General features: G+C 39.7%; 2 protein-coding genes across 8 annotated transcripts in view; one reads left to right on the top strand and one right to left on the bottom strand.

Moving 5' to 3' along the window:
* The window catches only part of mslnb (mesothelin b), a 55,662-nt gene extending 47,198 nt beyond the window's left edge, over window positions 1-8,464 (bottom strand). For 4 of the 5 annotated variants that reach the window (XM_080419083.1, XM_080419084.1, XM_080419085.1 and 1 more), the window contains exons 1-11: window positions 8,366-8,464; window positions 5,160-5,261; window positions 4,645-4,663; window positions 4,411-4,450; window positions 3,067-3,189; window positions 2,607-2,806; window positions 2,375-2,478; window positions 1,936-2,048; window positions 908-1,120; window positions 706-780; window positions 332-567 (exon numbers count right to left, since the gene is read on the bottom strand). In XM_080419083.1, the coding sequence (XP_080275209.1) occupies window positions 332-567; window positions 706-780; window positions 908-1,120; window positions 1,936-2,048; window positions 2,375-2,478; window positions 2,607-2,806; window positions 3,067-3,189; window positions 4,411-4,450; window positions 4,645-4,663; window positions 5,160-5,211 (1,175 nt within the window). In that variant the 5' untranslated portion in view covers window positions 5,212-5,261; window positions 8,366-8,464. The remainder of the gene's footprint in view (window positions 1-331; window positions 568-705; window positions 781-907; window positions 1,121-1,935; window positions 2,049-2,374; window positions 2,479-2,606; window positions 2,807-3,066; window positions 3,190-4,410; window positions 4,451-4,644; window positions 4,664-5,159; window positions 5,262-8,365) is intronic. The other variant, XM_080419082.1, reaches the window with a different exon arrangement.
* A 4,668-nt stretch (window positions 8,465-13,132) lies between these two features.
* On the top strand, window positions 13,133-23,160 carry ears2 (glutamyl-tRNA synthetase 2, mitochondrial). 3 transcript variants are annotated; one of them, XR_013934532.1, is made up of 12 exons: window positions 13,133-13,658; window positions 14,600-14,755; window positions 15,426-15,615; window positions 15,722-15,872; window positions 16,227-16,548; window positions 17,465-17,573; window positions 18,181-18,334; window positions 20,870-21,000; window positions 21,413-21,548; window positions 22,608-22,750; window positions 22,815-22,842; window positions 22,977-23,160. XR_013934532.1 is itself a non-coding variant. In XM_080451121.1 (10 exons), the coding sequence occupies exons 1-10, from the start codon at window positions 13,400-13,402 to the stop codon at window positions 22,692-22,694; spliced, it is 1,695 nt and encodes a 564-aa protein (XP_080307247.1). In that variant the 5' UTR covers window positions 13,133-13,399; the 3' UTR covers window positions 22,695-22,808. The 3 variants fall into 3 exon arrangements, 1 of the variants encoding a protein (XP_080307247.1); XR_013934533.1 differs by lacking the exon at window positions 22,815-22,842 and having other exon boundaries at window positions 22,608-22,744; window positions 22,943-23,160; XM_080451121.1 differs by lacking the exons at window positions 22,815-22,842; window positions 22,977-23,160 and having other exon boundaries at window positions 22,608-22,808.
* Window positions 23,161-23,971: the final 811 nt, after the last annotated feature.

Raw genomic sequence — 23,971 nt, forward strand, 5'->3', positions numbered from 1 at the left:
TTAAAGGTTACAATCAACAATTCCAGTTCTTTTTCATATTACTGACTCAATATTCGCTTTCTCGATTGTAATATTCAAAGAAACTAACGTTTGGAGTTAATCCAAATATAAACGTCGCCCTTTTGTTGATTTCCATTCTTGTGTGTTGTGTTGTGTTGAATGTGAAAGGAAACAGAAGTCCACTAACACCACCGGCACTCTTAAACTAGTTCTGCTCATCCGGGAAAATCTGGGACTTTGGTCAAGAGTAGCCTGCACAACATAATTGGAAAGATATGGAGGCTGGACTGTACATGCATCTACTGTATGAAAGAATATGAATTGTACTTACAACACTTGGTGGAAGGCATACTTGATTTGGTCAGGGAGTTCTCCGTGGGGTAAGAATCTCCGTAATAGTGGCGTTACAACATGGTTGAACCAATCCTCCACATTTGTCACATCAAACTCTTCCATTGATGGGGCTATGGACGTATTATGTGGCGTGTACATGCCAGCCAGCTCAGCTAGGGTCCAGTTCAGCAGGGTCTGGGTCAGAGTCATGCTTCCGATCTCGGATACATTTCTCTGGAGAGCAACAGATAGATAGGAAGTCATGTCAGGTTAGCAGATGTAATATGCATAATCATAATAAACTAGTCATATAAAATCAAGTAATTCGCTTCTCATATATGCATATAGTATATGTATGTACGCTGTATGTACCTCACGTGTGAGAGACACAAACTCACTGACGAGGCTCCCAACAGGTCTGAAAGCTCCCATCAACCCATTCACCACCTGCAAGTGTTTCAAAAAGAACAAAAAGAACAAAATAATATTGTTTAAGGTTATGAAGATTACCATCAACAATCTGGTAAATGTTTAATTGGATGAAAGAAATGTATAATATTTAAAGCTATGCAACCTCTCTGAAGCTATTCTGTGGTGGTGATGGTGGTGAGTAGGGGTTATGTGAGGTGTATGTGTATCCGGGGGTGGAGGTGGGGGTGGGCCCAGGACCACCGGTCATCAAGCTGTGGAAGACCAGGCTGAGGGTCCCGTTGTCCAGGCCCGCAACCTCAGGCCTCAGTAGCAGCTCAGCCTTCTGTTCTGGGGACAGCAGGTGAAGAACCTCCAACTGCAACCCGGAAGACACGGAGAGAAGGAAGGTCAATTCATAGACAGTGTTGGGGAAGTTACTTTTAAATGCAATATATTACACATGACTTTTTAATTAAAAGTAATCATCGTCTTCACTTGGACCACAATAACAAAGGGTGTAACTATGTATCTGTCACCCCCCAGACGTTACGTTTCGTGTCCGGAGGAGCAAGCCGGTAATTCAAACTATCCCGTTGACGTTTCATTGTTTTGTTTTTGTTTTGTTTTGTTTTCGTTTTTTTTATCCCAGGAGAACAGTCGAATAATGATAGTTACAAAGATATAAGCCTGTATTTGGCCTCCCAAAAGATGCATAACAAAGAGGCAAACAAATGGACCAATTCCAATATTTATTTTTACACCCATCCTCCATTTGTGGTCCAAATAATCTAAAAATAGGACCCAGGTTTTTTTTACCACCATGCAATGCGGGTCTACAAAGAGACTCAGCACTAGTCATTTCTCGACATGTTTTCGATCATTGGCTGTCCTTTAAGCCAATGGGGATACTTTCCCATACTCTGAACGGGCGGTGTAGTCCTCCCATCGCCTCTGAGGCTACTATATACACGCCTGCCGTCAGTTCAAATCGCCGTGACACAGAGTAATATATGCCAAAATTTAAGTAAAGTACTTTACACCTCTGCATACGCGCTGCGTAGCGTCCGCTCTGCATGCTGGTATACATGACTGAGTCATGTCTTATTTTACTTATCCCCTGTCCCTCCCAATGTTAGTGAAAGTCCATATTGGAGTCAGGTGGAAGCAGGGATGTGAAGCACATGAACTCACCCCACTGAAGACCATGTTGAGTGCTGAGAAGTCCTCCACACGAGCAAGAGCTTTGAAGGAACCAAAGTTCTTCATCAGCCACTCTTCACTGTTCTGCCCTGGATGTACACAACCTACGCATATGCATCCATGATACCATGAACGCACACACAAACACACACGCACGCACACACGCACGCACGCACGCACGCACCCACCCACCCACCCACCCACCCACCCACACACCCACACACACACACACACACACACACACACACACACACACACACACACACACACACACACACACACACACACACACACACACACACACCGACACACACACACAGGAAGAAATAAAACATTTTTGATTAATGTTAGTACACTGTTAGCTTATCTTTAGGCGTAATATTTTGCAATTGAACACAGTGATATATGTTTATATAGGTTGAAGCTGTACCGTAAAGTCCCTCTCTAGCCAGGAAGGGATACATAAAGAATGTGTAGATCCACTTTTGCCTGGCGGGATCCATCTCCGAGAAGTGATGGCTAAACTCCTTCACCCTGCAGGAGGTTAAAAGTTCAAAGAGGTAAGAAGATGAATATGTCTGCACACTTTAGTGTAGCGGGAGATAGAGAGAGCAGTCATGTAGTTGGTAAGCTATGGACTATGGAGACAAAAACAAACATACACAGTCTGGTAGGTTTCACAGCTGAAGTTCTTGGTGCTGAGGCAGGTCAGAAAGTGCTTGCTGATGGAGTTGAGCAGAGGTTTAATTTTGACCTGCAGCCACATTTGGACCAGGGCCTGGTCTTGGAAGGCTTCCGCCCCTGGATTCAATTCTATTTCTCCCTCCAGGGACAAAATTGGCACTCCGGCCACGCTGGATCTCTGGAGATATAAGTAGTAATAATTAATAATTGTGTATTCCAGCTGTATCACACATACCTGTGAATAATACACACTGAGAAATCTACATGACGTTGTGGAACAGATTGACAAAACAACTAGACTGTCCTCCTGACGTCAGAAAAATATAATAATGACAAAGTCATTTTGGTGACACATATCACATTGGAACGCATTGTAACATTCCTTCCATTGCTTTTCTTGTCTAGAACCTCCCTTTGGTATTGTTAACAGTAATGTACCATGAAGGTGTACATGTCCAAAGCAGCATCAATGATTCCTTTCAGCCGCATCATGTGATCTTTCCCTGTGTCTGTCGATGGCAGTCCCACGCAATGTAGGAAGTGTGAGGTAGGATCATAGACCTAGGGTTAATGACAAGAGACAAAACAATGTCAATACTCATGATATGGAAATGGCTTCATATACATATAAATGAGCAACAAAGGTGTTCTAAACCCCTAAATATGGTGTCATCTATCCTGACGTCAGATAAGAGTTGAAATACAAAGTGTAACAAATACTATGAGGTGACTAGTGTTCATAAACTTCAATACACTGAGGGTCTCCAACTAATTGAGTCAAAACAGAATATCACCCATTATGAAAAATGTCCATCAAGTTAAAAATGGTCTGCTTTGTGATTACTATCTTGTCCTTTTGGTGTACCTAAAAACCTGGTTTGCAAACAGCAAAACAAAGATTGTAAATGTTTTTAATTCTTCTGAATTCAGAGATCGCAATGTTGTTGGTATGTGACTTGACCAGTTTAGCTACTGCTTAGTCATTGTAGAACATGGGCAGGTTATTTAACTGTTAACCTATGCACAGCATAGGTGCTGTACATAGTGACAGTACTATCTAATCAGTTTGTCAAACTTTAGAAGTTTTATATGAATAACAACAACTATCAAATAAATCTCTTACTCTTGACAGCTGAATAACTGCAAGCACTGCATACCCTGAGCTATGTTTGCCCATACCAGAGAACCTAGACTAATCTGTGTTGTTATTTATGAGATGCCTGGAGCAACTCTATTGACAATGAAAGGAATTCTGTCTTTCCACATGTTTCAACATTCCCACTCAATTGTGTTTTATTTCACTATAGTGCTAAAGGTTTTGAACAAGACAATGTGCCCATATCCACATAAACTATCCCTGGATAATGACATCATGTTTGTCATTAGGCCAAGAAAGGGCCTCTGTGTAAGATTTCTCCTATAGACCACAGCACTTTTGTTATTCTGCCCGCAATGAATGACAGGGTATTGTAATCGTTGTTTGTTCTTGTGTGTGTGTTAGCAAGATATTGTAACTTGAGATCGGACAGGAAGAAATCCGATTTTGGAGGAAATGATTAGTAGGCTTCCTAAAAAAGATCATAAAGTTTTGGATTGATAAGATCAAAGGACTGCATAATGCTCTAATCATCAAAATGTTGTCAAAAGGGAAACCAATTGCAATAGCAATTATCTTTGTGTGTGTCTGAGTATATAGCATACTTTATGAGTGTGTGCTTGCATGCATACATATGAATGTTCTTGTTTAAGAGCAGAATGTACTTGTGAGGGAATTTCACTCACCTGAGCACATGTATCTGACGTAATGCAGGTTCCATTTCTTCTCCATTGGATAACACAAGAGAGGACAGAGAAGCATTTCAAAAGAATGAAAAAGGCACTCACACAGCTATAATTAGAACTGTAAGAATACAAGGAAGGAAGTGTAATTTACAGCTTTAATGAATAAAATAATACTACTGACTGTTTAATCATGTATTGTCCAAACCAGTGATTAACTTCAAGTACAGCTCTTACCTTTCTATGCTCAATGTCTCTGTGGAAACGAGATGAAATTGATGATTAGTAAGGCTACGGATCAGGTTCATTTCTGATAGCAAGACTGTAGCTAGACAGTAGATTTGATTAATTTATTCATATTACTTACATACATATTACTGTATATAATGTCAGAATGTATTGTAGTTTCACCTCTGTAGGTGTTTATTTAGCAAAAAACAACAACAATACACAAGGTGAAACTACTCTGTACCTGTCTTGTTGTAGCATTATGGAAAATGTATCAAATGCTTGGCTAAAAAGTATTATTTCAAAATAGTGTGATAGTATATTAGTGTGTTTGGTCAGTGTTAGTTTACAGTGTAAAAAGATGGACCATTTAATACATTTCCCATAATGACACACAACTATAATCTTTGACACAATCAGAGTTAAATTAACTTTGAGCATTTTGCTGTGATTGGATGAAAGTAAACCTAATCAAATGGAAAATAAAACCTTGTATCTAGGTTAATGAACCGAGAAGGCCTTACCCCTGCAGATGGCCAGGAGATAGATCAGTAGAAAGAGGTGGCGTGATCTCATAATGTGACTAAAGCTCTCATGAGGCCTGAGAACTCTCCAGGGAAAAGTTGCTGGTAAGGGAAACAGAACATAACAGGTTGAGCTGTCAACAAATAGCCTACAGGCCTTTTGAGCCTATATTTTCTTCTTTGTTTTCCTTTGTTTTTGTACCATCCTTTTGTTGAATGTTGGGTGGATTCACACTGTTCCATGATATAAATCAGAGTTGACCCCTGTAAGCAATGTCATAGATTGCTAAATAAACCTGTTAAATGCTCGCCCATTTTTGCCTAATGTTCAACATGCCCAGAATAGGGATGCTATAGGTTCAACCCTAGAACACTAACGATTAAAATAGTCACACCATCACAAACGTTGGGTATATTTTACCCGATATAATAAATTGTATAAAAGATATATACAAAAAAAAAAACAGATATCATGGGGGGGAAAAAATGTGTATTGTTAAAACAAGGGAACCAGGAGACCTGGTACTGCCAGACCCCTAGTGGTTGAAATCTGAATGGCCGGACTTCGCATGACGTGTGTGCAGAGGAAAAGAGGGACAGGACAGGAAAAGAGGGACAGACCGACCGACAAAGCCTCATGTAGGCCGACCCCTTGGGTCTGGCAAACATATTCCTAAAAAAGAAATTATGGAGCTGGGAACTTTTCCTTTGGTCCACCCATTTCTGGGACATGTGAGCCTTGTCCAGTGACGGCACAGTCTAATTGCATCAGCTGACCATTGTGGGAGTATGTGATTTATTTTTTACCCTCTATCACTAACGTTGGGTGAAATTCACCCAAAGACCTGCCTGTAGAAAAAAACAGGGATGGGGGCAGGGAATCAAACCTACCTTCTATGACGTCAGTGAGCATCCTTTTCATAATGTTGCTGATGTCTGAGATGGGCGGGTCCTTGGGTACCTTACCCAACTAAGGACCCGCCCATCTCAGACATCAGCAACATTATGAAAATTCCATAATTACAATTGTTCGGGTGAAATTCACCCATGGTTAGTGTTCTAGGGTTAAGCTCACAGACAGGTTACAGAGCTTTTGGCATGCAGATAAGCCTCAAGGTGTGTCTGGTCAGTGAGAGACAGTTGGTAGCCTACAGTAGCTTAATCTGTGAAAAGGTTATGTGATGACGGATGCATCAGTTGAAAGAATGCTGCCCTACCTTTCAGCTACACACCACAACATAGAGACAAATGGACTGAACAAGTTTTTTTTGGATGAACTACTCTTTAATATTAAGATATTATACTAATAGATACAATCTGTTATATCAGGCAGTCAGGTAGATGAGAAGGACTACACTGCACTCAGTCAGCTTACTTGCACCCAATCTAATTAATTAAAATAAAATACAAATCTCATTAATAGAACTCTCAAGATTCATTATTTTGAGTTTTGTGACATATCATTTGTTACATCTTTAAGGCCAGGCACAGTAATTTTATTTGTATAGCACATTTCAACAACAAGGAAGTGCTTCATACAAAACCTTAAATATTAAAAGACTTCATTCATTTGTTACTTTGACTGGTTGAATAACAGGCTTTTCTGAATCACTGTGATGATTGTGATACATTCAAGGCAGGAATTTTACTCAAGTGTTATTACGATAACTGGAAAATGCCTATAGTGGCATTGGATGGCACTAGATGAGTGGATTAAACTGTCTGTCTTTTTTTTCAGATGCTCTTATCCAAAGCGACTTGCAAGTGTGAAATCAGAGTAAATGGAATGAACCGTAGTCAATAAATGACAGGGTAAATGGTCACATAAGTAAAGTGCAAACAATCTTGTGCTTCATACCAGGTAAACATGAAACCTAGCGGCTGTCTAAACAAAATGCTATTTAAATAACATTCTTAACATTTGTGGTCAAGCAACCAGAATGTCTTTCTAAATAATAAGTGATCAAGTATAACTAACATCTAAAAAAGGTGACAAACTTAACACGCTATTTTCTGTTTTGTTTATCTTTTTGATGCATATGGAATAAAGAATTTCTGATTGAGCATTCATTATTAAACCTACTGTAAGTTCATTTAGAGTCTCATCATTGAATACAGTTGCAAGTGGGTACACAGTGGGTTAACAGTGTTAACTTAACTCAGAGAGTATAGAAATGGAACCAAATGGACCTTTATGGGTTCATTTGATTCCTTTCCATTTGCTGTGTGGATGCCTATATTGTAAAATATTGAGTGTTCATTTAACTCGCAGAATGTATAAACTTAAATTAACATAAGATTAACACAAGATTTTACTGTGTAACACTGCCTTCTAAAGGAGAGGTATCTATGATGATGGTTCAATCATCACATTTTCTAATACATTATGATTACTCATTAATTACACGCTTAATTGTCAGGCCAGATTGTTACAAAGTGACCATCTGTGTTTTTAGGATGAAACACATGTGTTTTGCCTTCATATCACTCATATGACTTATATGAGCCAGTTCATCTGTGCAATTCCCAGATCTGAAATCAACCAGTAAGTTGTTGCTAGAGGTAAACAGCAAACTGGTGCATGGTATACTGACAACAGGAGCAGGCAAAAATGTCCCATGACAGAAATCCATTAAGTATTTTTTATATATATATTTTTAATGATCATATAAAGCCTATAAATGCCCAATACTGTGCATTTATCATACAGCAATGTATGTAGCTTGTAAAATAGGCTAAAAAGTACATCAATTAGGAAGCCTACAGCAAACAAATAAATGAACATAAGAAATCAAAGAACTACCTAATTTAAATCTAAAGGTTCTGAAACGGTAGTCAGGTGTTCAAAATTTGTTTTGATTAAAAATAAAAATAAAATGATTTGACCGTACATAACACCACATTCATCCTACATAAAACCCATCCCACCTGCTACACAGTCCCACCCAATTACCTTACGCAAATCTACACAAAACCACGTACATCACTCGCAGTGCCCAGGGGTAGAAAGAAAAGAGAAAAGAAAATATATTAAAAAAAGAATATATACAGTATATATATATTGAGACTTCTTCAGTAGCCAAAATACAATGCTTCAATGAAACATCAGTTCAACCTTTGAGGGAATTCAGATTCATTCTGAAATGGTAGTTAGGTAACATCAAATCCTACTGTACTAAAGACACAATGAAGAAATCAAAGCTCACCTAAAATCCTTTAGAGGTGTGTATCCTAAGAGTAGTATGTCCTGTCCTGCTGTGTGAACGGTATCATGTGTAAGGGATCGCTCTGTCTGTCTCTCTCTCTGTCTCTGTCCCTCCCTCCCTGCGCCTCCTCCCCTCCTCCCTCCCTCCTCCCTGTCACCTGAGACAGGTGGAACCAGCTCAGAGCTGTGGGAACGCACAGATGATGATGCTCTATGGTGCAACAAAAAAAAACTTCTGTTATAACACTTGAATTTCAATGCATTTTAAGTTGTCAATTATGGGTTTTTTAGAGTGCTTTGTAAGAAAAAGAAAAAAAGATTTAGCGGTATATAATTTAGGCCTACAGTATTAAGACACGGCATGTCGCTGCGGTCAGTGACACGCCTCTACTGTAAGCATGTGTGTGAATGGCGGAGAAAACAACCTGTTGTATAATATTACACACTGATTCATGTACAGCGCAACTGGGCAGTGGGCCCACCTCCATGTGATTGCTTCTGGCTTTGTTCACAGTAAAGCAGTGTGTATTTTATGATTACTATGACTAGACATCTAGGTTAAGGAATAGAGGCCACACAGATGCCTTTGTGTTTTGTTGAACGATTTGGCAATTGGTTGAAGTGTACCTTTCCTATTCACCATGATGCAATATATGAAGGAACGTGTAAAGTGCTGCCTGATTACAAAAGTAATAACAGCATTATGTTAATAACTTCATTGGTTCCTCTAAGCAGTATAGGCAGTTTAACACCTATAGATCTTCTGTATCCAAATGACAGGTGTTATTTGAACAAAATTATCTACACTGATGTTTATTGCAGTGGTGGAAAAAGTACTAAATGTTTTACTTAAGTAAAAGTATCAATACTGCAATGTAGAAATACTCTGTTACTAGTAAAAGTCCGGAATTCAAAATGTACTTGAGTAAAAGTACAAGAGTATTGGTATCAAATGTAGAAAGTACTCATTCGGTCCAGGCATCCTAGGCTGCAATGCCAGCTTGACAGCATGTTGCAAGTTCGAATCCCGATCCTGACGACCTTTGCTGCGTGTCACTCCCCATCTCTCTCCCCATTTCCTGTCAGTCTTCTGTCCTATCATTAAAGGCATAAAAGCCCCCCCCCCCTACTCATAATGCAGAATCACAATGCGGCGAGTTTGTAGATTGGCTATTTTCAAATGGCCGAAATGTATATAGGGCTGAAGTGGTTATACTGTATGTTTTGTAATAATAATAAAAATCTACAAAGTAACTAGTAACTAAAGTTTTCAAATAATTGTAGTGGAGTAAAAGTACTTCTTTTGAGATGTAGTCGAGTTGAAGTAAAAGTACTGAAAATTGGAAATCCAGTAAAAATTCCTCAAAAGTGTACTTAAGTACAGTACTTGAGTAAATGTTACTTTACACCACTGGTTTATTGTTACTTTCACTGAAGTTTGTCTCCGACATCCATTTGCAGGTGGTTGAGGTGTTAAAGTTAAACTGTAAAGTATTGAAAGTAAGTATTGACTTTGGTTTGGTTTGTTTGTCAATATGATTGATAACTTCCATTCAGAGTAAATTAGGTGTGGGCTTTTTATGTAACTTAGGCCAAAAGAAACAACTCAATTCTGTTTACCATGCCACACTTATGTAAAGAGACTCAGCTCCAAGGTATTCTAAGGGCCAGGTCAGTAAAGTTCTGGGTATGCATGTAAATACTGTACATGTATGTAAGAGAAGATGTGAATGCACTTCCATGTGTGTTGCTGCACCTGCTTATATACGCACTCACAGATCAAGTTGAACTGGTTTTACGGTGACCTTTCTCAATACATTGTCTCTGTGTCTGTGTTGGCTATTATGTTTTTAATACACACAAAGGCAAAATGCTGCAGAAAGCGACACAATAGAATACAATACAATACAATAGAAGTGGATTAAGTGGGTGGGTTTGTTTTCCATTTGAACAGATAAATGATTCAAAAATCTATAGTTCTGTGAAGATGTACAACAACAACAATAACATAATCGGCAACAACAATAATACTAATAATAGATATTAAACAAAGAAGCTGTGTTACTGTGGAATGGTCTACCTGCTTACCTAAGTCCATTGGCTCATTTTTCACTTTTAAGTTCTCCTTAAAGAGCTGGTTAAGCAGCACTAGAAGCTGATTTTAAATAGGGAACTAAGTTGTGGTTCCTGAAATGTAATACATTTTTAGTGAAAATAGTATTTTTGTAGACATATATATATTGGTCTGGTTTTCTGTATTATATTGTATCGATATTGTAGATGGTATATTGTGAATATGTGTCTGATGTATGTATCCCCTGATGTATCTGATGTATGGAAAGCTAGTCCATCTTCCTTTACAATGATGCATTTGTAGGATGAGTGAAGTGAAATGGCAGCAAAGGTTTTGTGTTTCATCCTAAAAAACACAGATTGGTGATCACTTTATAACAATCTGGCCCCAAAATGTAGTGTGCAATTAATGAGTAATCATAACATCCTTGTATTAGACTTAGCAATACCATAACAAGCTCACCTTTAAGGTCAGTGGTGAAAGGATACTTACTCTACACGTGCCAAAATTGCCTGTTCTTCCTCAGGAAGATGAGGACATTCCAGGTCCGGCCACCATAACGCCTCATAAATAGTTGAAGACGACACACACACACACACACACACACACACACACACACACACGCACACCCTTCATACTTACTGTAGCATCATGCCCCCAGGAATCCGATACAGGTCCCTGCTCCTGCAGAACTAGAAGAGCCACATCTAGTTTTGAACATACAGTACACATACCTCTATCCAACTGCTGAACCTTTAACAAATTAGACCCTACATACTTTATTGACAAGCACTCGCAGGGCTCTATATATGCTCCTTTTTTCACTGTACACCAATTAGCCTGAACAAAAATAGTCAATCTATAAGCTTATCACCCTAAAACATGTTTCCACAACATTCTCTGTCCATGTTCTTTGCCCAAATATGGAGTGCTTGCCCAAATATGGAGATGACTGGCATTATTTTGGTGGGAAAAAAAGTCAGCAAGCTTTTGTTAAAAACTACATGCTCACAACAAGTTTTTTCTACTTTTGTGCGATACTCTTATATGACAAAGTAGGGCGTTCATTTAAAATATGGATATAAAAGGTTTCTGCCCGACAGGCGATGCTTCACAAACATCCTTTTATTCACAGCTTGAAGTGTGAGCACTTCTAGCCAATCTGCAGTCAGCCAATCAGGCGATTGGGCTCCGCCTTTAAATATCACTGCCTCTGACCCTGTCATTCTCTTTTCAGCATGCAACGAGCAACCCACCTCCATCACCAACTCCATCTTGTAAAGTCTCAATCGTCTAGAGTTGAGAAGGAAGGAGATTCATTCTGCACTGCCACCACCAGCGTCTAGACTCTGGGGGGGTTCTCCCTATTAAAAGCTAATCATATACGTTAAATGTTAACGGAGTCTAATCGGCAATTTAGAAAAATATTTTATTCAATAAAACTTTTTGTTTGCAACAACTTTAACACTCATTTATTAATATGTAGAGAGGGTTCAAATTACAGGGAGCTATGGGGAGCTCGCAACCCCAGAGAGAGACATGAGCTCCCCAGAAATGTAATTTCTGCATACATTTCTGCATATGTTTATGCAGAAAAATATTTTTCCTGTATATTTAGGTTAGACGTGTCAAGCACTTGCACACACGTGTATTGTATACAGTACCCTCCCACCCCCCAAGAACAATTGCTCCCTGAAAGTCAAGGTGTCATTTGAACACTGGGTAACCTTTGACCTTAAACCACCAAATTCTAATCATTTCATCATTGAGTTTTGAGTTGCTGTAGACGGATGACCCGAAAACATGCCTTCGGCCACAGCTGTCACCGGTGGAGGCACAACAACAACATAGACCCTCCTATATATATATATATATATATATATATATATATATATATATATATATATATATATATATATATATATATATATATATATATACACAGACAGACAGACAGACAGACAGATATATATATATATATATATATATATATATATATATATATATATATATATATATATATATATATATATATATATATATATATATATATATATATATGTTGAGGCTTTGAGTATGATGGTGTTTAATTTGCCTCCAAATGCCCCTCCATTTGATAACATATCAAAACATTCCATGTGCATCCGTGCCAAAATAATATCTGATTATAACGTACCTTAATCGAAGTAACTTCTTGTTTAAACAACTCGTGCCGTAATGAAAAATATTAATTAAAAATATTAATTCAGAATCCTAGAATCCATTCTGAATCACACTTGTAAAGAACATTCAGGGCATATTTGCCAGCACTAGCCTATATATATGGAGATCCCCATAAATGGAGACAATCGACCTACGACCTATATATATGGACATGTCTGACTACCTGACATCACGTAGGGACATTAGGGCCACAGCCAACAGTATATAAAGCCGGCTCGATGTGCCTTGGTTGACTGCAGTTCCAGCAGCAACTCAGAGAGAGATAAGCATCGAAGAGAATCCAGCAGTAGTTGATTCCCACAGCCTAAAGCATATTCTCACAGTGGCTTTCGGATCTGGTTAACGAGTCAGCCGATAATCAGTTTTACAACACTGAATCACATTATCTAGACTTGATCATTCCTCCAGACGGTAGGGGGCGACGTGGGGAAGCTCAATTCGTATCATTTTGTACAAAGAAGACAGGTTCATGTAACGTGACGTCACTCGTCATTCAACGTTAACTCATGTGGCTATGTCAACACAGATACAACTCTGACAGTCAGCTGCAGGAATAAACAAGTATTTTGAATGATCCACTAATCTTCTAACTGCACTGTGACTGAGCGATACTTGACGAGGCTGACCTCTGACTGACTGTGTTAGACGTTGGCTCAGAGCAGCAGGATCAGATGGTGTCTCCTCCTCCCCTGCAGCAGCGGCAGCAACAACAACAACACACGTTGGTTTAGTGCCATCATGATCATGTTCTGTTCGCCAGTCATCGTGCAGTTGGGGCTGATGAACAGCACGGCTCACGTTTTGAAATCATGTAGACGATGCTGCCTTAATGTTGACATCACAGCAAGAAGGACCTTCCATGGGATTAATGCACTGACAGCCAGTGGTTTACCGCCTCGCTGCAAGAGGTGGACAGACGTCCATATTAACACTACGAAAAGACGATGCTCTTCTGAACACAGTGAAGTCAGAGTGAGGTTTGCTCCCAGTCCAACGGGTAAGTTAGTTAACTAGTTTTCAGACCAGTTCAGAACTTCCCCAAATGTTAACTCGGCATTCGGAATCTTTGTGCACTGTATTAGTCCGTATTTTTCAATGGATATGTGTTTTAATCCCGTCTGTGCCTGAACGCCATTTCCCCCCTTCTTGTTTACTTCCTGTTTACATTGAGTGTAATACCGGCTTTCACCGGATGCGCCCCTCACTACCGCCCATTGAGGAATACAGGGAACTTCCGACAGAATCCGACACAGATGGGAATAAAACACATATCTATTTAAAAATACGGGCTACTAGGGTGCACACAGGTTCCTAATGTCAAGTTAACATCCGGGGCTACAGGGCCAGCACTTTATATGTTTTTTTGTACATGTACGGAGAAGGACGGGCTTGCCGCGCGGATGTCCAGTGACAATTGGGGGGTGAAGCCCAAGACTATCATAGATAGGAAAGTAAAAGTCAGACTCAATAGAATACATGATTGATTGATTGATGTACTTTATTTAGTAAGACATGAGAACAACAGTACATGGAAGTACAATTTCACAATACAAGGTCTACTAAACTGGAAGGCTCATAAAGCACTAAGCTTGTTTAAAATGAGATACCCACATCTGTGATAGTCTTAATCCAAGGCTTCATGGAGACATAAAAACAAAATTTAAAAGATCTCTGACCACCAAAAGTCTTGTGTGTTCGTGTTTAGTTGTTTCTGAATGCAAACTAGAGGAGTAACAATAATAACATCCTGACAAGTGACAACATGTGATTGATTGATGTACTTTATTTAGTAAGACATGAGAACAACAGTACATGGAAGTACAAATTCACAATACAAGGTCTACTAAACTGGAAGACTCATAAAGCACTAAGCTTGTTTAAAATGAGATCCCCATGCACACAAATCATGATGACATACAATATTGCTCTGTGCTGCAGGCTTCTTACACCTTGGAGGGCTCCGCACTGCTCTGTACAATTACATCTTTTCCAAGAAATATGGCGGCACATTCATCCTGCGACTTGAGGACACGGATCAGAGCCGGCTGGTGCCAGGAGCAGCAGAGTCCATAGAGGACATGCTGGAGTGGGCTGGTAAGAGACATCACACCAGCACCCCTGTTGTTCTTACTCAGTGGTTCTCAACCTTTTCAGGCCGCGACCCCCCAAAATAATCATATTTGAACTGGGGACCCCCCACCCTGACAAGCATTTGGAATGTAGGAGTTGAGGCATTCCATTTAGTTTGACTCGGTTCCACAAATATTGTGAAAATAGCTGTTTCAGCTATTTTCAAAGTTTTTGAATCTTTCTGATATTATTTGACAATTTGACCAATGTTTTTTTAGGTATTAAAAAGGTCTTAAATTGCCACTTTACTGACCTCTGGGACCCCCACAAAATCATGTGGGGGCCCACAGGTGGAGAACCACTGGTCTAACTAACAGGGATAGTATTCTGGCTGTCTGCTTTGACGGTTTTGAATTATCATCTTTGTCACTGGTTTTCAACCTGTGGTCCGGGAACCTCAGGAGTCCTTCAGGAGTTACAGTTCTGTAACTCAGAGTGTACAAATGGAACCAATTGGACAATTAATTTGATTCACTCTCAGAGTTAAAATAACCGTGAGGATTTGGGTCGCGAAGATAAAAATTGTTAATCCTTATGAATTTTAAAAGGTTCAGAATCACTGATCAGTGTGATTTGATGATCGTTGATATTAAGTCATCCTATATTCCACCCCTTCCTGGCTACTCTATCCCAGGTATACCTCCAGATGAGAGTCCTCGTCGCGGAGGGCCATTTGGACCATACATGCAGTCCCAGAGACTGGACCTTTACAGACAGACGGCCCAGCAGCTTGTGGAGAGTGGTCATGCCTACCACTGTTTCTGCAGCGCGCAGAGACTAGAACTGCTTAAAAAAGAAGCCCTGCGTGTTGGGCAGACTCCCAGGTAGTTCAGTTACGTCCCTATGGGCAGCCCTGCGTACTGTAGTGTACACCACCACTTGCCCAATACTGAAACTTACACTCTCACACGCGTCTCCCTCTTTTACCAGGTATGATAATAGGTGTCGACACCTGCGAGCTGACCAGGTGAAGGAGAAGCTAGCCAAGGGAGTTCCATATGTGATCCGGTTTCGTCTGGAGGAAGGAGTGGAAGCTTTCGAGGATCTTATCTTTGGATGGAACCGCCATGAGGTGGCCCAGGTCCGATTAGGATTGACTACTATTAGTAACGTGAATCCTATCATTGTTTTGAGGACATATGAAAATCACACAGTCACATAACACTTCCCCAATAATGTGTCCCATATTTCACAATTCCTCCTCACAAAACAATGAATATGATTCACAGTAATATTGCCGGTATTTTAACTTCATTCATTCATGTATAATATAATGATCTCATCTCTTATTGTCTCTTCTCTCTTCTCCCATTTTGTCCCTGGTTCATCCACACCCCCTGTTCCACTTCCTGTTATGCAGCATACACAAACTCTGTGTTTCTGAGAACTCCCTTCTCCACCTCATCCTTCTCTTTCTCTCCTTTGTGTATTCTAGGTGGAAGGGGACCCTGTGGTGATGAAAGCCGATGGATTTCCCACGTATCATCTTGCCAACATAGTGGATGACCGTCACATGAGGATCAGCCATGTTCTGCGGGGCTCAGAATGGCTGATCTCCACCTCCAAACACCTCCTTATGTACCGTGCCCTCGGATGGCAGCCACCCGCCTTCGGACACCTCCCCCTACTAATGAATAAAGATGGCAGCAAGCTGTCCAAGAGGCAGGGGGATATATTCATCCAGAGCTTCCAGAGAAATGGGATCCTGCCAGAGGCTTTGCTGGACATCACCACCAACTGTGGTTCTGGTTTCACTAGTGAGTGATGGAAGGGTGGATTGTCAAAACATTAATGGATGATGTCCGCAAGTGGAGCTTACTATGAAACCGTGCTTGGCTTGTGTGTGTGTCTGTGTGTCTGTGTGCACTGCCTATGTGCAGCTGTGTGCAGCCAAGTAAATGTCCAATATAGACGTACCATACATCAAATGAAAGGTCTTTGAAAACTGAACACACCTGTCAAGGTTGCGTTTAAGCCCGCCCCTTCCCCCGGAAGCCACGCCCCGGAGAAGGCTTCTAAAAACTCCCCATTGAAACCCCATGTTAAATGAAAAGTGCCCGAATCGCTCCGAAACTTTTTCTACCCCCCCTAAGTCGGGGTCTACGAACAAATACTTCGGCCTCGGATTTTGGCTCCGCCCCCCGGAAGTGGGTGAAACAGGCACTTCAAACACTTTGTTGAATTGTTCAAAAACATTCAAAGTTTTTTTTGGGTGAATTTTTTTTTTCTAAGATGCTCCTTTTAACGCAGAATTTTTTGGTATTTTTTTTAAAAAAACGCCTTAGTTTTCGAGCTGCGTTCGCTTACCGCGTTCGCGCGTCTTACTTGTTTAAATAAGGTAGTGACTGCTGAACTGGCAGTACCTCAATGCAACGCACGTCAGCCACACAGCCGGCCAAACTTACATATAATGTTAAAATTATTGCATTTAGGCATTATGTTTAGTTAGGTATTAGTATCTGTTTTTAGTTTTTGTTTGTTTTTGTTAGTAATTGTTAGGTATGTGTTTTGTGTGGTGGTAAGGATCTGGGAGGGCAGTTAGCCAATGTGATTACGTGGCCTCAAACTCCCGTATTTAGAGCTTGTATAAATTGGTTACCATGACCTTTTTATATAAAAGAAACATCTTCTAGGACTGGAATGTATTGGTAACGTTTTTATGTTACCTTGTAGCAAATCGGATGGGGCGGAGGATAGATGAGCTGATCTCTGAGTTTACTCCTTCAAAAATCACAACCCATTCTGCTCTTCTAGACCTGGAGAAGCTACCAGAGTTCAACAGGTGAGTCGCAAAACGTAATAATCTAAACCTCATCGTTCAAGAACTGCAGATTCAAAATGGCCTTTTCTGTTTTTTTTGGTGTGTCCTTAAGTTATTAGCTTTTTCATTTGTAAACATAATCACAGTAAATCTCATCTTTTTTGTCCCTGTTTTGTATTGTTGCTCCCTGCCCCAAAAGGACCATAATGGAAACAAGCCTTCGGACTTTCTTGTGTATTTATCCTTTTGAATTAGTTTTCAATAAACTGAAAATCTCATGGCTATATTTTACACAAACGCACCTCGTTAATGGCTGTACTGATTGTCAGTAATCTCTACCTGGGTATTCGAATGTGACAATGATGTTAAAATGTACAATTCAGCTACAGTATAGAATAAAATAGTTCCCACCCCTTGGGGTGTTTTTGTCACTGTATGTATTATGCACATACGTGAAATTCCTCCTCTGCATTTAACTAGGAGCAGTGAGCAGCCATTCACTCGGGGCCACCAGTTTGTAAAACATAAAGGCTTTTTTTCTTGGTTTGATTATTATTTTCTCCTCCGTGAACTATAACGTATAAAGGCACTTCTCTATCTTAGTACTGTATATATGTCATTGCTTTAGAATCCACCTGCAGCAGCGAATAGAAGACGAGGAGCATTGTCGCTTGTTGGTGAGGGATCTCCAGGGGGAAATCCAACAGCTCTATGCAACAGAGATCCAAGATAAAGAAGTGCTCCATGAAGATTATATCACTCGCATCCTACACCTTCGCAAGGTACCCATAACACACCTCCTAGAAACACATTTACAATAATGTGCCGAGACACTGAATAAATGGTGTAAAAATGGTCCATCTGTCTATCTATACATACGTCTGTCTGTGTGTAGCGTGCCCGTTATACCCAGTACAACTGGTATTGCATGAACGGGTGGGGCAGGCGTTCCCAACTTGCATCGTTTTATTGTAATATCTAATGTTATTAGTACTGTCGTAACAGGGAATGTGTCATCCAGGGGAGGAATGTTACATCGCCCTGACAGTGATCTTCAGCCAGCCTGTTCTATTTCAGAGGCTTGTTCCTTTGTACAGTATGCCAACTTCCCCTTGTGACTAATACTATGCCATAGCTTAATACTGACAGTGTGAAGGTGCATGGATGAAAGGTGATGGGAATCAGCCGTTGAACTGCATCTCTGTTGAGATGTATAATCTTTGTCCTGAATTATCGTACGCATTAGACTCAAATGCAAGCATTGATACAAGCTCTGCCTAGCAATAAATAGAAGGGTGGGGCAAAGGGGGATCTGGAGATTGTATAGTTTAGGTGTATAAGGTTTAAAATGGTTGTGTTCATGCATTAGGTTAGATATGGTGTATAAGGTTTAAAATGGTTGTGTTCATGCATTAGGTTAGATATGGTTAAGTTTAGGTATACGGTTAAAATGGTTGTGTGTTCATGCATTAGGTTTGAGATGGTTACGTTTAATTCATTTACATTTTATGTACACCAAATCACAACAAAAGTTATCTCATGACACTTCACTGTACATATAGAGTACAGTAGGTCAAGACCATGCTCTTTAATTTACCCAACAATCATTTGGTTGCAACATGAGCAACCACTCTCGGTAGGCGGCCATCTGCCTTGACTGGTTGCATTGAAAGAGAGAGAGTGAGATGGAGTCTTGGGGGTCTGTAATCATGCTCCACAGAAGTCTGTGCCTCTGTGGGATGAGAAAGTACAACAAAAACTAAAATCCGGAGAAATAAGTCAGATTAGTAACATGCATTGAGTAAATACTTTATTAAAAAGGTTGTTAACAAAGTAAAAGGTTTATGCTAAAAGGATAACACAAAAATCCCCAGGGGGCTTGTTTCCATTGTGGTCCATTGTACTCAATTCATCAATAATACATATAATACAATACAAATACAGCACAATAAATGTTGGAATAAAACTCATCATCATAAGGTAATTTACAAAGAAAGGATGGGTGCGGGCGGGTGGCAGGGATTCTACTATCAAGGTATTTAAGGAGTTAAACTATGCTCAATTGTATTTTAAGGTCAGCCATTTATTTAGGTAGGTTTTGAGTTTGGGTAGGGATTCGAGAACCTTAATGTATTTTGGTAGGTCATTCCACATGTTGGTGGCAGCATAGTAGAATGCATTTTTCCCCATGTTTGTAGTTGAAAAGCCGGTCAGTCCTTGAAATGTGTTTTATGTGGGAGTTAAAGGACATAATCCGGCTAAGAGGTAACTCCCAGATTCCTTATGGTGGTGCTGGAGGCCAGGCTAGCAAGTTATTCATTGCTTCATAAATATTTTGGAGATGTTTACCTAAGATCTGTTTGAATGTACTTGTCAATGAAAATCCACAGGCATTTGAGGACAATGTGAATGTTTTTCTCTAAAGCAATGGGTGGGATTCAGATTCCATTTCTTTTGAAGGTAATCTGACCCATTGTAAATCAGGAAAACCTCATTCTAAAGTTGATATGAAACAGTGATACATTTTATATCTTGGCAGCATCTGACCTTTGCTGTCATCTTTGGTCACCGACTGGTTTACAGTGTCTAAAAGTTATTTGAAGCAGATGGTGCACCAAATTTGACACTAGATGCTCCACCATCTTTATTGTACTTGGGACAATGGCGCAATTACCTCTCTCCATTGGGAGATGGAGACAATACACATGAAACTTAAGGATTATGACCATAAGTGAAGTCTAAGAACTTGTGTGTGTGTGTGTGTGTGTGTGTGTGTGTGTGTGTGTGTGTGTGTGTGAGAGAGAGAGAGAGAGAGAGAGAGAGAGAGAGAGCATTAACAGAATATTCGACTATCAAAACCACTATTCGACCACAGTAATCAAAGTCGATTATTCTATAAAACAAAAAAACAAAAAAACTTTGTTTTTGTTTGTTTTTCAGTGGCCTTTCTACAGCAGACACGCAGCTGTGAGCTCTGGTGTGACATCAACTCACATTCCTTCAGTCGAGTCGTCAATGCCATTAAAAAAATATATATATATATATATATTATTTTTTTAAATAATCAAATCGATTAATCGAATATTCGAATACTTATAGGTCGAATAATTCGAATGCTAAAAATCACTATTCGTGAATGCCCTAGTGTGTGCGTGTGTGTGTGTGTGTGTTTTTATATTCCTTCTCTCTTCTGTCTCCTACTGGCTGATGAGATTCTATGGTTACTTTATTTTTTCTACAGTGCCCTCTCTGTTCTTGCCCTTCCATCTAGTCGTCGTATATGATCTACTGATGTTCTATCGCTCTTCTTCTGCTAGGGTCACATATCCTCTCTGAAGGAGCTGGTGACGCCAGGCTACGCCTACCTGTGGATGCGTCCTTCGTTCTCCCACCAGCAGGTGGCAACACTCACTTCAGAGGCCCAGCACATTGCCGCACTGGTGTTAAGGTATGTTATAAGTAATTCTGTAAATCAGGGGTCTTCAACAGGGGGTCCGGGACCCCTTGGGGGTCTTCAGAGATACTGCAGGTGGGCTGCCAAATCTTTGTGTTATAGGGACCTTATTTTTTCAACCCTCGCATCCCTATTCTGGGGGGAACATTAGCCGAAAATAGCAGATCTACAAGCTCACAACACGCCTACGACTCGTTGTGAGCGTGTAGATCTGCTATTTTCGGAATCCAATATGTAGTGTGGGTCCCTGCTTCATCTCTCTCTCAGCTAAGGGGTCCTTAGCCTGAAAAACGTTGTAAACCCCTGCCTTAAAATAGTACTCTGGCTTTACCTTAAAGCTAGAATACTTGTGACCTTTTCCGCCTGCATATTTGCGTAAGCCGATAAACACTATGTGTGCATGCAGGTTGGTTGAAGAACAAGGAGAGGACTTGTCAGTGGAGCGTCTCAGTGGAGATCTAAGGGTCCTGGCAAAGAAGGCAAAGAACACCAAATACAGAGAGCTGATGAAGCTTTTACGTCTGGCTCTCAGTGGTCTACAGGTACCTTGGTTAAACAATACACACTGGAATGAATGGATATTTACTTCAAAATGGCCACGTGAATATGGCCAATGTAGTCTGAATCATAATTATTATTATTGCCAGGTTGGTTTGCACATATGAGGAATTGTGATGATATAAAGATATAAATATATTATTATATATAGAAAAAAATATATACGGTAATATACAATGTATCAATATAAATAACAACTTACAAATTAGGCATTCAGCAGAATTGAAATAGAAATTGAAGTAGCAATATACAATGTATGTACATTATAGCAATATAGAAGTAGTAATATTCAATGGACACTCTAGAACATTTTAAAGCATTTATTGGTGCAGATATGCATCTAAAAAATGCTGTGTGCTTCAGTATCTTCCCGTACACTCCACTATCTTCCTCTGTCAAGTAATGCCCAGAACATAATTCATGAAAATTGCAATAGTCAAAACTGAAGTAATGCTACAGTGAGTCTGATTCATCTCAGTGACTCAGCAGAAAGAATATATATATAGAAAGAGGAAGTTATTTCTGATTGCAGTTCTGTTTTCATCATACTGTACTCGTATGATTTAAAGGGATATTTCACTTTCAAACATGTTATGGGTCATTTTAACGTCTACTCTGGCTTTTGTGTAACACCCCAGACAGTTTTTAAGTTGCTTGATTCAGTATTTAGATATTTGATATTAATTTTATCAGACACACCCCCTTCCTATACAAACCAATTGTAACTTCAAATTCCATTTGAACCATATTAGATTAATCAAAAACACTCGTCCTTGGTTCTAGTGATCTTTTCATTTCAAAAAAATAAATGAAAAAAGTAATTGAAAAAACACGGCCCCCTCACACATTAGAATGACGATTTTGAAGTTACCATGGGTTTGTAACTTCTGATAAAATGTATATCAAATATCTAAATACTGAATCAAGTAACTTGCCTGGGGTCCTCACAAAAGTGTGAGTAGACCTTAAAATGCCCCCAAACATGTTTGAAAGTGAAATATCCCTTTAAATATTGTGTATCCGTTCTCCCCGCTACTGTGCAGCAAGGTCCCAGCGTGGCTGAGATGATGGTGTCTTTGGGGCCAACAGAGATTAGTCATCGTTTCCAGAAACTTCTGCAACTCACATAGACACAGACCAGCTGAAGACTGGACAGCCATATCGTCCACAAATGTGTTTTAGCCTGGTTCATTTCCCATACTGTATGTGAACAATTAGCCCGAGTTATTACAGAGATTTTATAATTAAAGACTTTAAAACAATGTTCATGCTCTTGATCATGTTTTTTTTTCAAATGTGTTGTAGCCTGGTGCAGTTCTGATACTGTGTGTGAACAATTATCCGTTTTAATACTTGAGTTATTACAGAGGTTTTATAATTAAATACTTTAAAACAATGTTCATGCTCTTGACCATGTGTTATTCAATGGCACATGTGATGCTGACCTAAGAGATGTACAGTCACTGTGACTGTACAAGGTCAGGGGTCACTAATGGAAGGTAAATACAGAAGTGCTTTTACTCAATACAGCACTAAAGCACAGCTTTGAGATTCTTCTTGACTTGGTCTACTTTATGTTTGGAACACTTGGAGTGTAGTAGCCTATATTTGAAAGTAAGAATAAAGAGACAATAATTAGATGTAGGTACTAATGATGGATTTGGCTAAATAAGAGGGAAGCTGTTTTTAGTTTTAGTAGGACTACTTTTGATATCGGGCCATACAAGTTTGAATAGATGACCCAAACAGGCTGATATTCTGGCCTGGTACCTCTGCATAGGTATAAGTAGCCTATTGTGTAAGAATAAATCTTACACTATTACATTTTTCATTATCAACATCACTAATGCACCCTGGTGTATGAAAGCTAAAAATAAAGTTATTAAATCTTGCCTTCATTGCCTAGTAGTCCATGAACGTATACAGTTAGCATATTGTGTGTGTGTGTGTGTGTGTGTGTGTGTGTGTGTGTGTGTTAAATTAATTAGTATTTTTCCAAAATGCTCGGCGGTGTGACATTTTGATTTATACATTTACATGGGGTCCACTTTACTTAGTCTTTAGTCTGTCCGGAAGATGGAAACCACCTTTAATAACACATTATATTTAAACAACTTTCCCTTTCACATCCTCCTTGTTGCACATGGTAAATAAAAGGGACGGTGTGTGACAGACAGCATGACTCCTGACTAAGCATAGCCCGTGTGTCACATGTCTCTGCTGGGCTGGGCAGGAGGCCAGGCCACATTGACACCAGGGTTGCCATGTCGGCTTATTATAAGCGACTTTAGGCTTGTTTTTCTGTAAAGTCGCTTGAAAATATCGGTTGCGTTTTTTTGGCTGGTTGCTTTTTTTGGGCTTGCTTCCAATTTCTATTTTATTATTTAAATCAGGACACGCAAATTAA

Source organism: Gymnoscopelus braueri (assembly GCF_963280865.1).
Source record: "Gymnoscopelus braueri genome assembly, chromosome: 2".
NCBI classification, from domain to species: Eukaryota; Metazoa; Chordata; class Actinopteri; order Myctophiformes; family Myctophidae; genus Gymnoscopelus; species Gymnoscopelus braueri.